At 40.6% G+C, this 14578-nt stretch overlaps 1 protein-coding gene across 5 annotated transcripts in view; it reads right to left on the bottom strand.

The window, feature by feature from the left end:
* The window catches only part of LOC142489500 (interleukin-1 receptor type 1-like), a 61519-nt gene that overhangs the window by 23540 nt on the left and 23401 nt on the right, over nt 1-14578 (bottom strand). For all 5 annotated transcript variants that reach the window (XM_075590415.1, XM_075590416.1, XM_075590419.1 and 2 more), the window contains 4 exons: nt 13732-13900; nt 11809-11874; nt 7367-7493; nt 5252-5397 (listed from right to left, as the gene is read on the bottom strand). In XM_075590415.1, coding sequence (XP_075446530.1) covers nt 5252-5397; nt 7367-7493; nt 11809-11874; nt 13732-13900 — 508 coding nt within the window. The remainder of the gene's footprint in view (nt 1-5251; nt 5398-7366; nt 7494-11808; nt 11875-13731; nt 13901-14578) is intronic.

Here is a 14578-nt window from a genome sequence, read left to right as displayed (position 1 = left end):
CTCTGATCTCTGCTTGTGACCCCTACTACGCTCCTGCTGTTCCGACCACCGAGATCCTACCCGCCACAGGAGCCTCCCGTGACACTATCATGCACACGGAAAAAACAGACAATGCACGAGGACACCAACGGTAACTAACGCACAAGTATATTTATATAACTATATTATACAGTATATATATTATTGTTTATATTGCTGCATATTAATAGAACTATATATTGTGTAGATCTATCTCATTTTATAGTTATTTTGGTATATTTATATAACTACAGTATATCTATTATGTATAGCCCCCTGTAAACAGCAGGGGCTACTAAATCTTCCTACTACTGCGGTAAGCCCTGTTAAAGGCAGGCCCCAGTAGTAATCATGGGTTTTCCCCCTTGCAAAGCCCTACCTGCTTGATTAATGCAAGCCTGTCTCTGCTGCTGGCCTGTGCAGAGGGGAGGTCTTGTTGATGTCATGAGGGGCGGGGCTGACCAAACTTAGTAGTGGTTCCTGTGAGCTCTGGAGTGAGTTCAGGTCCGTTCAGTTCAGCTCTACGACGAAGGCAGTCAGTTCAGTCCTGTTCTACGCCGAGTAGAGTTCAGTTATAAGCCAGAGGAGTGATTTGTCCAGGAGGTCCGATGGAAGGTTGGAGTGTCTGGCTGGACAGTCAGATAGTAAGAGAGAGTGTAGCTAGGTTCCTGAGGAGTAGGGACTAGTAGTTCAGAGGTGGATCCATGCCTCTCACCCTGCTTAGGGGGTGAGGGAAGAGCTAGCCCCACCCGTGGCGCCCTTGGCTGCGGGTGGAGGCAAGGAGAAAGATATCCTTCAGACCATCCTGCGGAGAACGATCTGGTGGGAGAGGAGGAGGAGGCATATCGTGTATCTGTATTGCTGTGCTGCTATTACTGCTCTGCTGACAGTGAGTACAATAAAGACTCTGTGCTTTCAACAGTGTGCCGAGTGATTCTGTAGTGTTCACCCCGGGACCAAAGGGGGTTCTTCTATAAGGGTCTCTTCCCACATCCCTGGGAATTATAGGAGATGGAGGCGCTGCACCATTAAGACCACATGGAGGCCAATACCTCAGAAGCCTGGTCCTGTCTCCCCCATAACATCGCGGGAAGCTCAGGCCCTCCTGTCCAAACAGGTATGCCCCACCCATCACCATGTAATCCGCCCTCACGCACCCTAGATACATCAGTTGAGTCTAGGGGTGGGGGGAACAAGGGTTACATATGTATATTGCTGCATATTAATAGAACTATATATTGTGTAGATCTATCTAATTTTATAGTTATTTCGGTATATTTATATAACTACAGCATATATATTGTTTATATTGCTTCATATTAATAGAACTATATATTGTGTAGATCTATCTAATTTTATAGTTATTTCGGTATATTTGTATAACTACAGTATATCTATTGTGTATATTGCTGCATATTAATAGAACAATATATTGTGTAGATCTATCTAATTTTATAGTTATTTCGGTATATTTATATAACTACAGTATACTGTATCTATTGTGTATATTACTGCATATTAATAGAACTATATATTGTGTAGATCTATCTCATTGTATACTATTTTTACTGCAAATGATGTGCTGTGCTTGTGGCCTGCTGCACTGTAACTTACCGGATTGTTGTTTTTCTGTACATTGTAGGGAGACAACTCTTCGGGTCGACAAAATTAGTGAAGAGAATGATGAGAAGAGTGCATTAAGGGTCAAATACTCTCTGCAGCAAAATCACAATCTCACTATATCTGAGACCAGCATAAAGAAGATGAGACGCAGAATTGGATGGAAATATGGACGTGTGAGGTTAGTACTGGACAGTACAGGAGGTAAAAGTGTTGTTTAAGAAACTGTACTGTACCTCTAAAATTATTTATACATTGTCATTACAGAGCGTACCCTATAATAAGGGACATTAACAAAATCAAGAGAGTGGTCCAGGCCCAGGCAGGGATCGACAGTGGAGAAACGTTCCAGGATTGCATCTCCACTGACGAGTCTACTGTTTCGCTGGAGAGATTTGCCACCTTTGCATTCCACAAAAAAGATCACATATCTATGAAGCTGCGTCCAAAACACCCAGTGAAGATGCATGTGTGGGGTGCCATCTCTAGGCGTGGAGCAGGATCCATCGTCATCTTTGAAGGTACAGTAAAATGTATGCACTGTACTATACTAGTGTGCAGGTTTTGAGCACTTTTCTTTTCTTGTTATAGGAATCATGAATAAAGCTTTCTTCCAAGAGAAAATTGTGCCTGAGATTGTGGAATACATCACACGTGAGTTCCCGGATGGTCACCATTTCTACCAGGACAACGATCCGAAGCACACCGCATCAACAGCGCATATCCTTGAGCGCGGTATCAACTGGGTGAAGACGCCAGCGGAGTAAGTGCGGTAACCGTGTCTCATTTTTCCCCACTGTTTTTACTGTGTATTGTATCTCTTAAACTAATTGTCCTTTTTTTCCCCCTCCAATGACAGATCGCCAGACTTCAATCCTATCGAAATGGTCTGGCATCAGCTGAAGGACCATATCCGAAAAGTCGTGAATCCCTCCAAAAAGGATGAGTTGGCGCAAGGCATACTGAGTTTTTGGAACGATGTATTCACCGTGGAACGATGCAATAAATATATTGACCATATTGCGACTGTGTTGCCCATTGTGATCACGCGTAATGGGCAAGCATCAGGAAGGTAGTATGGTATAGTACTGTACTGTAGTATTGTAAGTACAGTATGATACAGGTAAGTATGGCACAGATTTTTTCTTTCCTATAGTCAGAGTATACAGTAGGTCCAGTATAGACTAGTTTGACAGTACTAACTGCATACTGTAGTCCAATATGGAGTAGCTATACAGTACACAATGCCATAATACAGTATGCACCTAACTGCTCGATTTTTCTTCTTTCTACAGAGAGCAGCACCAGTCTTCTGGTTACAAAGTATTTAACAGTAGACACAGTATAAAGTAGTTCCAGTATAGACTAGTTTGACAGTACTATACAGCACACAATGCCATAATACAGTATGCACATAACTGCACTCATATTTTGTTTTCTTGTCTTTTCAGAAAAAAAGGATGGAATGGGGGAGAGGGGGGTATCGTGTAAAGTTTGTGAACTTGTTTGTACAGTTAAGTGTACAGTATCTAAACTGCAGTCATCATGTACACAAAACCTCTCCTCTCTCAATGAACTACTGTACTGTACACAGAATGAGGAAGAAGATAAAGAAGGAAAAAAAATATATATATATATATATATATATATATTATTAATTAATATTATCATCAATGTGCATTATTCATGATTATCCACCGGCCCTCAATTTCCATCTGACAGAAGAACTGAATAAAGACTGCATTTTGTATTACTCATGATTATTTTTATATTTGTTTTTTTTGTTCCTGATAAAATAAAATAAATATTTCTTTACATTCATGATAATCATAATCATTGACAACCCCCCTCCCCACACCTACACCAAAGAAAAAGAAAGAATTACAAAAAGTGGTAATTTACTGCATCAACAACATGAATCAGATAATGTTTTTTTAACTCTCAATTTCACAGTGCTGTGCAAATCAGATTTACATATCAAATTCAAGAAGGGATTTTCAAAAGCGTTACCGTAAACAAAGCCTCAAAGGGTTGGGGGGTGGATGGATGAGTCATGTGCAGTAATCATCAGCTAGCTCCCTTCCCAAAGAGGATTACAGATAGGTGACTCTAAGACAACAATAGGAAAATTAGGCACGCAGGCGCAGAGAGGTGATGCTCGGCTAAGGACGGATTAAAAACACAATGGCGAGCTTTAGAAACGAATGGCTCTGGAGAGGTATCTGTCGATGAGTTTCAAATCCTTGAGTGAGCCTTGTGTGTGTACGTGGGGATGGGGGATACGGGGTACAGATGCATGAAGGATTAGCTGTACTGCAGTTCAAAGAAATTGCATATTTTCAAAAGGCAGGTCATCATAATAATTTGATCTCTACACCCCCAAATACAGTACATAAAAAGCACACAAATCAACTATGTGCAGTCAAACGCAGTGTCGCAGTCAAAAGCTACAGCACAGATTGAATATCGTAATATCAAGATGGTTTAAGCAGGCTTGTGTAGAAAATAAAAATAAAAAATGAGGAGAATTTTTTTTTTTTTGGTCACTCACTCTTGAACTTTGCAAGCAAGCAGTGGTGAACTTACAGACGCATGCGCAGTAATCATCAGCTATGTACTGTAGCTCCCATCCCTAAGAGGATTACATGCAGGCACAGAGAGATGATGCTCGGCTAGGGACGGATTAAAATCACAATGGCAAGCATAAGAAACGGAATGTCTCTGGAGAGGTGTCTGTCGATAAGAGTTTCAAATCCTTGAGTGAGCCTTGTGTGTGTGCGTGGGGGAGGGTGGTACAGGGTAGAGCTGCATGAAGGATTAGTTGTAGTGCAGTTCAAAGAAATGGCATATTTTCAAAAGGCAGGTCATCATAATAATTTGATCCCTACACCCCCAAATACAGTACATAAAAAGCACACAAATCAACCATGTGCAGTCAAACGTACAGTGTCGCAGTGAAAAGCTACAGCACAGATTGAATATCGTAATATCAAGATGGTTTAGGCAGGTTTGTGGAGAAAATAAAAATAAAAAATCACTCTTGAACTTCGCAAGCAAGCAGGAATGTGATTGAAACCAGAAAGACACACATTCAAAGGAATGGTGTGGGAGAGGTGTACTGCACTGTAGAGAAGATAAGAAGTTGAAATACCCTGCAGTGCAGTAAATTATCCTGTGTGTGTGCGGGGGCGAGCGAGGGGAGAGCGCTGCATATGCCGAAATGTGATACTGTTACAGTACTGTACACGCCTATGCATTTCAACAATTTTCAAATGAGACATACAGCCCTGCAAATGCATGTATAAATATGCAAATTTACAATTACTGCCCGCGCACACGCAGACTGTGTACTGACGTAGGTTGAACTGCTGAAGTATTAGACTTCGAAGACAACAGATCGCGAACGCCCCCCTGAGTTTTTAGACGGTATTGCAGTATTGCAGACAGCGATAATAAAATGCTAATATTACGTGCGCTAAAATACCGCAATACACTCCGGACAGAAAAAAACAAAATGCATCTGTCCGCGGTTATCAGAGTTGCGCCGCTACGGCCGCACGAGGCTAAAGGCGGCCGCCACTGTATATTAAAGTTAAAGTGATTAGACCCTTACCTGGAGGCTTTAATATAACATACGCCTTGGGATTTACAGGAGAGTAAACTTCACAGAAAAATTTCCTGTTATAATCTTCTTCTTTAATTTCTGAAAAGTTTAAGTTTCGGGTTGCTATCCGATGTCTATCTGGTAAACGTGCATAGCTAAAATGGCAAAAGAAAACAAAGGTTATCTTGGGTACAAGTGTTCAAAACTTACTTTCAGATACAGATTCCGCATACACATTTTACTAAATGTTTGAAAAGGAATGAAAAATAAAAACTGACAACTCCTATACTTTTAAGGCAGAAGATGTTCTTATATAGGTCCTAATTCAGTATGTTTGTGGACCAGATTCTCCATGGTACAGAGCCCTAGTTCCATTAACCTTTTGCTTTATGTAATACAAAGCCTTTTGTGCAACCGATATGTGAAGAATTTGTTGAAAATGAATATTGTTCCAATTCTAATTACTTTACTTTCCCCCTGTTATGCAAGTCCCTGCTAGCAGGCAGTGGCAGGTTAAATCTGTGGGCTTGTGACCCCCCTCATGCCCCTCTTGTGAGTGACAGAAGTGAGGTGGTGACTCATGGCCTGTGTAAGCCTATCTGGTATAGGTATAGACCATGAGCCAGCCCCTTCTGGTTCCTCCTAGGAGGGAGTGGCAAACTAATTCAGTCCTGTTACTGCTCTGGAAGAGAGAGGAAGCAGAGGCCTGTGAGTCTCTCCCATAGCGGGATGAGCAGACCCACCCTCAGCCTGGTGGCTGTGAGAACATCTGACCAAGGAAGATGACCTATACTATCAGGGTCAAGCACCATCCAAAGGTGGGAACCCTCTGAACCCTTGAACACCATCATGCAGTGACTGCTGAGAATAAAGCCCTTTGTTAATTATACACCAGCCTGGATTGAGTTAATGCATGGTGTGTACGACTGATCTGCTTCAGAGAAGATTATCTCTGATACTCCCAGAGCCCCCTGAATCTGGAGGCGCTGAACACATGAAGGGAAGAACTACAGATGATATCCAAGAGCCTGTCCTGGTCTCCACTATAATGCAGACAGCTCAGATCTCCTGGACCTAACAGGTATACCTCAGCACCACACGGTAGCACCAGAGTAAATCTCCAAAAGGGTCGGGGAAACTGTGTTACATACCATTCTGACTTTTCAGTAAAATAACACTCAAAAGGAAACAATGATTTGTATTAAGTCTACAGGCAGCTCTGTAATAGGTTTCCACAAAAAAGCCAGCCACGCACTAATTCACAACAGTGTCCAAAATACACATCGTGTGACTCCACAGGAGGCCCTGTAAATAAAAACTGATATATGGTGTAAATATAATGATTTTTCTTTAACCACTGCTTAACCCTTTTAAATTAGCAGTTGGAACTTCAAATGTATAGGTGACACGCTGCAGTTTTGTGAGTCTGTAATACTTGTAGGAAGGTCATCCAGTGACAAAAAGCAGGAATGAGGACTAGCTCACTCATAAATATTTAGTCCCAAACAGGGGTATATTCAACTTTTATCATATAAACACAGGATCATTGCATGACATTTCATAATAATATGTAGTGCAAGGAAAGTTCCACGAGTATCTGCATGTCTTCCACAGGTCACCCCAATGCCACAAGTTATTTAGGCCTATATTTACTAAGCGGTGCTACTGCATACTGTAGGACACCTAGTGGTGCCACAAGGCACCTTACTATGAAATTAAATAAATGGGACAGAAGTTGTTTTCCAACTCAGTAAGCTGCTTTATGGGAAAAGCACTGATAACGTTATGTAGTTATGAGGTTAAAAAGTTCCAGTTCATATTAGGAAGTTTTATTTATTATGAAGTGATAGATGCAGGGCTGCTGGAATTACATGTGAACGGGGTGCTGAGCCCAGTGGCTTTACAGCAAAATAGGGACACACAGTTTTAGCTGCAGACAGGGATTCTAAGTCATGACGTGCAATTAAGGGGCAGGTTCCACCTGTGGCTGAATATAATCCTAAACGTTTTATTTGCAGTTGTTTCTGGTCTCTGTTAACACCAACAATCCCATATTTCTAATTTCTTTTTGTTAGTTAATACTGTGATTATGTATTTTCAGTAACACGTGGAAAGTATACTTACTGGGGATATTCCATTACAACTCTACTATCGGTATAATAATCATCAATCATGGTATCATTGTAGCTCCAAACCAGATCAACAACGCCCCCACTGTATAGCACTTCGCAGGTCAGGCTAAGATATGATCCTGTGAAAAGCAATATTGCAAGATAATTTTAGTCTTAAAATACAGTGCCTCCATATAACTTCTTACAAAAGTGTTAAAATCTTATCTGTCATTTAAACGGTAAGATATGCACTTTGTCTCCTAGGAATTGTATTGTGAACTATAAAAAAAAAAAAAGAAGTTCCCACTGTACAGGAAAAGGTGGCGAGTGTCTGTGACTAAACAACAAAACCGCAATGTGTGTGGTGTAGTAACTATTACCTTATATATTAATTAAAACTATACATAAGGGGCTGCCTAGGACACAAAGCCTGACCCCCTGGTCAGGAAAACAGTATGGACAGGGAATAGTTCCGTGGGCGCCTATAAAATTTTACCACTATAAAGGATATACGAAAACCAAGCCTTTTTTTTTTTTTTTTTTTTTAATTTTTTTTTATTCATTTATTTTTTGTTTATATACATAAATATATATTTGTTAGTAGTATATGTTCATTGTTTATTGTGTCATGTTTAAATATATATGTTGTTAGTAGTATATGTTCATTGTATATTGTGTTATGTTTAATGTTGTCATTATGTATAACAGCTGTACAAAATAGTAAGTAGCTTTTTTGTTCAAAGACATTCTCACTGTGCAGTGTCTGATTGCAAACACACTAAGAGCAACTTTATCACAAGCACAGCACATGTGCAATTAGCTACAGGTGGAACTATTTACCCAAATGGTGAAGTCAGTATTTAAAGGACATTTTGGACTTTTTTATTCATATACCCCTGAGGAAGAGAGCAGATCGCTCTTGAAACGCGTAGGGTTGAGGTTCAAACCCCGCACACATTGGTGTAGTACCCCCCGTACATCGGTGAATCAACGTGAGCTGCCAGCTAACCATCTCTTATAGCCACCGACGAGTTGAACCAGCTGTTGCGGTTTCCCATTATTCAAGCGCCCTGCTTGGCGCCCTGCAGGAGTACCTGCTGACAAGTTGCGTCCACGAGCGGATAGAGACGCCAGCTAGCAGTGAGCAGCAGATAGACGAGCTCACGGTGGTCCGTGGCTGACATCGTGCTGAATCAGCTGCAGCTGAGTTCCATCTGCTCAGACGTGCTTCCTGGAGCTGCAGGAGTCCCTGCTGATGAGCTGCACCCACGAGCCGACAGAGACGCCAGCTAAGCAGAGAGCAGCACACAGATGAGAGGGGATACTCTCTAAAATATCCACTGCCTGCAAACCTATTCCATCTGGTGAGTAGGCATTGCTATCATCAACATTGGTGCTACGGAGCAGTTGAACCACCTATTCAGATTTTTAATTGCTTAAATCTATATGTCCATGCAAATTGTGCATTATATTAAATATTAATTGTTATTAAATGATTTTATTGTCCTAAAAATACCATTTCAGTATTCAGCTGTTATATGTTGTCTTATATGTTGTTTGTTTAATGTTTCAACAGTATTACGCTATGTGTTGTGCTTTCTCTTTGTTTTCAAGCCCACCGTGAGGATCAACAATCTTCACAACCAACAGGCTTGGTTTTCGAGTGTCTGTGACTGACAAACAAAAGGTGTGTGTGTGTGTGTGTGTGTGTCTGTGTATATATACATATAGACGAAAGCCTATCTTCAATAAATTGTACTACAGACAAAATAGAACAAAGTCTGCAGCACTCACTAGATTATAGAAACAATAACAATTTATTCCATCAAAATGTAACAAACAGATAAAATGGGAGACATTTCAGACACTCAAGTCCTGTGTCAAGCTCCTACTGCAGTCGGATTCACACTGCCTCTACAGTGAATGTGAGAGTTATAATGTAGTTGGCTCCAAAATCTTCTTTCCAGCTCCCTACGGTGGCTTACAGAGTCTTATCAGCAGTTTCTCAGTCCCTTTCATTTTTAGTGCATGCGCACCTCCGCGGTGCTCCAGATTCGTTCCGCCAAGTCTTGCCTCCTTCATGCTGGACTCCATTACGACCACATAAGTGTAAATTGGGCCTGAAGAATGTCTATTCTATAGCCCCACAACCGTCACTGTCTGCCTTCCGCAGTTCCCGATATAATCCAATCCACAGCGTCCCTGGTAACCAATTAACACACATTCCCAGCTAGCTCAAACTCCTACACCCACCAAATCATGAAAATATATTTATGTCAAAAAAGAGTGCTACTGGGCGTGGCAAATGTATACAACAAAAGAAAGGGGTGCCCAAATGCTACATCCAATTGACAAAACATATATGGTAATAAGTATAAAGTTTAAATACTTCAATAATAATAATAATAATTACTTGGTTATTTAGTTTAACCCTTTGGCCAAAGCGTCGTAAGCCTGCATACAACGTCAAGGTAAAAGGAAGGGTACACAGTGTAGTGTAGGACCTGCATTTTTGGTTATACCTTGACGTTTGGTATGCAGGCTTACGACGCTTTGGCCAAAGGGTTAAACGAAATAACCAAGTGTAGATGGACATTCACAGAGGTACACAATTGGAGACTTTATAAGGTGAAATTATAATAGGCTTTATTGTGCCTTTTTCTTTTCATCAGGAAATCATCCAAACACAGGGGGGGGGGAACAAAGCTTCTATTCACTTGGGAGTATTTGTAGTGAAATCCTATGCAATTAATTCACATCTCCGTTAGTTAAGCATTTCTCCCAGCCCCAAACATATAGCATGAAATAAGCAGATATAAGCAGTCTCTTAATTATGAAAGTCTTATCTGTTTCTTGCTGTAGAGTAAGCTTCTCTTCTCTCCTGGAACCGCAACCGTGCGTGCACAGAAAATATCAGCATCCAGGTTTAGAAGTCTTATTTGGTGTCTTGCAATCAGCTATGCTGGGCAGAGCTCAAGACAGGTTAGCTCCAGAGATGTGTGTTCTCTTGGTCAGTCTCTCCTGGGAGTCTCAAGAACACACCTCTGTCTCTCCAAAGGACAGCTCTCATTCAGAGCTAAGGAGTCACTTCCTGTCTCAACAGACAGGCTTTTGTAAGCAAACTAGATCAGGCAGGTGGTGTTTATTAATTGACTACCAGCAGTTAACCCCCACACTGCTAGATTAAAGGCACATTACTTGAACAGGGATTACTCCCCTGTTACACCAAGTAATTAAGTATTTAAACTTTATACTTATTACCATATATGTTTTGTCAATTGGATGTAGCATTGGGCACCCCCTGTCTTTTGTTGTATCCCTGGTAACCAAGCTGGTAACCCAGGGCTAGCAGGCACAGTACATCTGAGAGAAAGTGTCCCCAGTGCCTGTACACAGACTATGTACAGGCACTGGGGACGTTTCCTCACAGATGTACTGTGCTTGCCAGCCCTAGGGTGCTAGCTTGGTTATCAGGGACCCTGTCAGCAGTGAAGGGGGTGGAGCCTGCTGTCAGTTCTGGTTTCAGAGTGCAAAGAGAGATGGTGACTCCCTGGGCTTCTGAGGATATCGGGACCTGCGGGAGGCAGACAGGGGTGGCTGTGGGCTATAGAATAGACATTCTTCGGGCCCAATTTACACTTATGTGACCCTGATGGGGTCCAGCATGAAGGAGGCACGACTCAGCGGAATGAATCTGGAGCAGCATGGATGTGCCCATGTGTTAAAAATTAAAGGGATGAGAAACAGCTGATAAGACTCTCTGTGAGCCACCGTAGGGGCTGGAAAGATGAAATTGGCGCCCGCTATCACCTTCACTATAAAAAAGCAGTGTAAATCCCACTTGACAAAGGACTTGAGTATCTGAAACGTTGCCCATTCTACCCGTTTGTTACCTGTTAATGGAATAGATTGTTATTTTTTCTATAATCTTGCGAGTGCTGCAGACTTTGTTCTATTTTGTCTGTATTTCCTGAAGCTGGATGGGGATCCTGGCCCCACCGTGTGCACCCCATTGGAAGCAAAGTATTATCCTAAACTCACTGATTGTATATATATATATGTATAAACAGGAGAAAAAACTAGGAGCACAGCAATGAAAAACGAGAACTGGAGGCCAAATGAAAAAATAACAAAAATTTAATGGGACATAACGTATTTAAAAGAGAAACCTCTAACGTGTTTCTCCTGTTGATCTGTTCCTGTTACCCGTGGATGCACGCACACTGTCGACTAAAAAATATTTCTGTTCTTTCTTTTTTCAATATTTAACCTTTTCTTCTTACTTTATATTTACTGTGTGTGTTCTCTTCGCCTAATCATTATATAGTACAGAATTCACAATTTTTTATTTCTTAAGTGGTGTTATACTTGATCACACTGTACTGTATTGTATTGACACTATATGGATTCTGTTCAGAGGACCAATAAAGGTATCTTTTGAAAGATAATACTCACCTAACTGCACATTGAAGATATTGTTTTTAGGATATGTAATTACCGGAGCACTAATTAGTGGCAGCACTGAAAAAGAAAACATTAAACAGTTTACTGTCAAAATGAAATTCTTTCCAATATCTAATTAGCTATTGGGGTCGTGTAACTTCTCTGTAAAATAGGTGCAATCCGAAAATTTACTCTAACACCATACAAGAAGTGATAAAGGAAACCCAAGGATTGAAAGCAACAAGCCTAAAACTGCTGGGCCAAGAAAAACCCCTGCCAATCATTTATGGCTGTGTTTCTCAAATTATACATTTTTAGATTGATTTTTATATTTTAGCCAGTAATAATAATGCATGGATCATGAATGTATAACCTGGATATACATTTACAGAATGAATGGAGATGTTGAGGTAGAACACTTACTAGAAATAACACAAAATGAGACAGAATATGGGTTGAGCAATTAATCTATTCTAAGATATGCCATAATTGTGAGTGTTTTCAAGATGGTATGAAAATCATAAATCTTAAAGCTAATGCTTGTAAATTTTAAATGGAAGGATCCCCCACAACGCTATGAATTGTAACCCGTTCAGACAGCAGGTGGTGTGGAGTATGTCGAAACTATCAAGCACTAAGTTCCCCACTACAAGGAATCAGGCTACAGCCAATTTCCCAGATACAAACAGCTTTTGTTGAGCTGCAGATGCTACATTTATTCACAAATGATTTAGTATAGAAAAGTCCCCTTATCCTGGATATTATTAGTCAAGAACCTCAGGGCTGGAGATGTGCAGAACTGTCCCTGCCCCTTTTTTAAGGTTTCGCAAGATACTCTGCAAAGCTATACACGGAAAGATCACCAGCAACACATCAAATAAGACAATAACGGATGTGCAGTCAAACGCTATAAACTTTCTAGTAGAGATTAAGCTCATAAAATATATAAAAACAGTGCTGTACAGTATCTATTTTTCAAATTCTTTATTATTCAAGATTTTTTGGAACAGTTTAAAGAAAAAGAGGTACAACTTTTTTCATATACCTTTATGTACTGTACCTGTTATAGCACTTTTAAAGTAGCAATCCCCTCCAGGAACCTGTAGGAGTTTAACTCCTATATCGTTAATATCCTGCTACCTGAGCATACCCTGCTCTTTTTCATGATAAAAATGTTGATTTCCCCAATCTCTAGCGTCTATTAACCTAGACTGCACTGTACTCTGAGGAGAGCCATTTTAGCCTTACAAACATTCTATCTCCTGAAGGAGAATCATGACATTGAAATAAAAACAGGTTTGGAAAAGGCAAGAAGAGATGTCTTAAATAAAACATTAAAATGCAAAAAGAAACGATGATCAGCGCAGGCTGCTGCTTTAAGAACAGAACTTCTGGTGAATTATAGCACAGAAAGAGTATTACCTGTTATACAGTAAAACAAGAATTAACATTATCATCCCTGAGGTTAACACATAACCTCAATGCTAATTATATGCAGAAACAATGGCCAATGTACATATCATTAGCATAGGCTAATCTTACATTATTGTAGCATAAAATGGAGTTCTCTTCCAATAACATGACATTATCTCAGTCCTAGCATTACTCCTATCCAGATGCTAATATTGGCCTTTAACTGGTGAAGAGAAAGGGGAGAGGCAAATAATGCTATGTTACACCTATAGTATCTAGACCCTGTAACGGTTTAGATGCAACGGTAGGTTTAGGTATAATGTAAATAATGTGCCGTAAAGTCCCCATGTTAGCCATAACAGACTTTTGTGGTTATGTGATGTTATGGTAACGCCTCACTAGTAAATAACTTTCATGCCATTATCATTATCATGCCATCAAGACTTGGAAATAAAAACTGGAAATCAAACTTTGACAAATTAGTTTCCCAAAAGCAGGATTTGCAAATATATATTGTATTACCTCGAGTGCTTAATTTAGTGGCTCGAGAGATGGTGAATTCTGTAGCATTGTACTGAAATGATACTTCACAGGTATAGTTTCCTTCATCTTGTTGAGTCACATTTTCTATGGTCAAGCTATTTTTCAAAGCGAAATACTTGTCACTGCTGATATCCAAAGGCTGGCATTCCTGCACAGAAAGGCAATGATATAATACCATGTCACTAACTCTTACAATGACAGGATGATGAGATTTTCCTAACTTTTTAGCATTTTTTACCCATATTTACTACTGTAAGTGTTGCTATGCCATAAGATATCATATGACACCCTCAAGTGTATAGTCTGTAAGGCGCTGAAAGTTGTCTTGTGGCACATAAAACATCCAACTAAAGCAGATACTGTATATACTTGGAGAGTACAATATGATGATTTACGGTAACATCATTATATTAACAGGTACATTTACACCTCAAATAAAAGGAATATATGTGTAACTTGGTTAGTATTTTCTGCCTGTCTCTTCCCCCTGTCACGTAAGGCCTTAGTGTCATGCTGTGCTCACCACAAATAAGGCGGGACCCCAGAACTGAGGTGGGAATGGATAGAAACACCACCCACAGCCACGAGGGTGCGCCTGGAGTGTAGGTTGGTCGAGGTAACCGGGTCGGGGTTGGAGAGGTATGGATCGTCGTTATACTTGCCAGGGACTGGGTAGGAGAGGTCTGGATCGTTGGAGGTACTATTAGCCGTAGTCGGGATTGGAGAGTGGAGAGTGGTCATTGTAAGTGTGCCGAGGTGCGTATTGTCAAAGATAGCTGGGGTCAGAAGTGCGGAGGTGCAGAGTCCAAAAACAAAGCCGGGTCTG

This window comes from Ascaphus truei, chromosome 3 (genome assembly GCF_040206685.1).
Source record: "Ascaphus truei isolate aAscTru1 chromosome 3, aAscTru1.hap1, whole genome shotgun sequence".
Lineage (NCBI taxonomy): Eukaryota > Metazoa > Chordata > Amphibia > Anura > Ascaphidae > Ascaphus > Ascaphus truei.
Note: the sequence above shows the minus strand (reverse complement) of the source record. Positions and strands in the feature narration are given on the sequence as shown.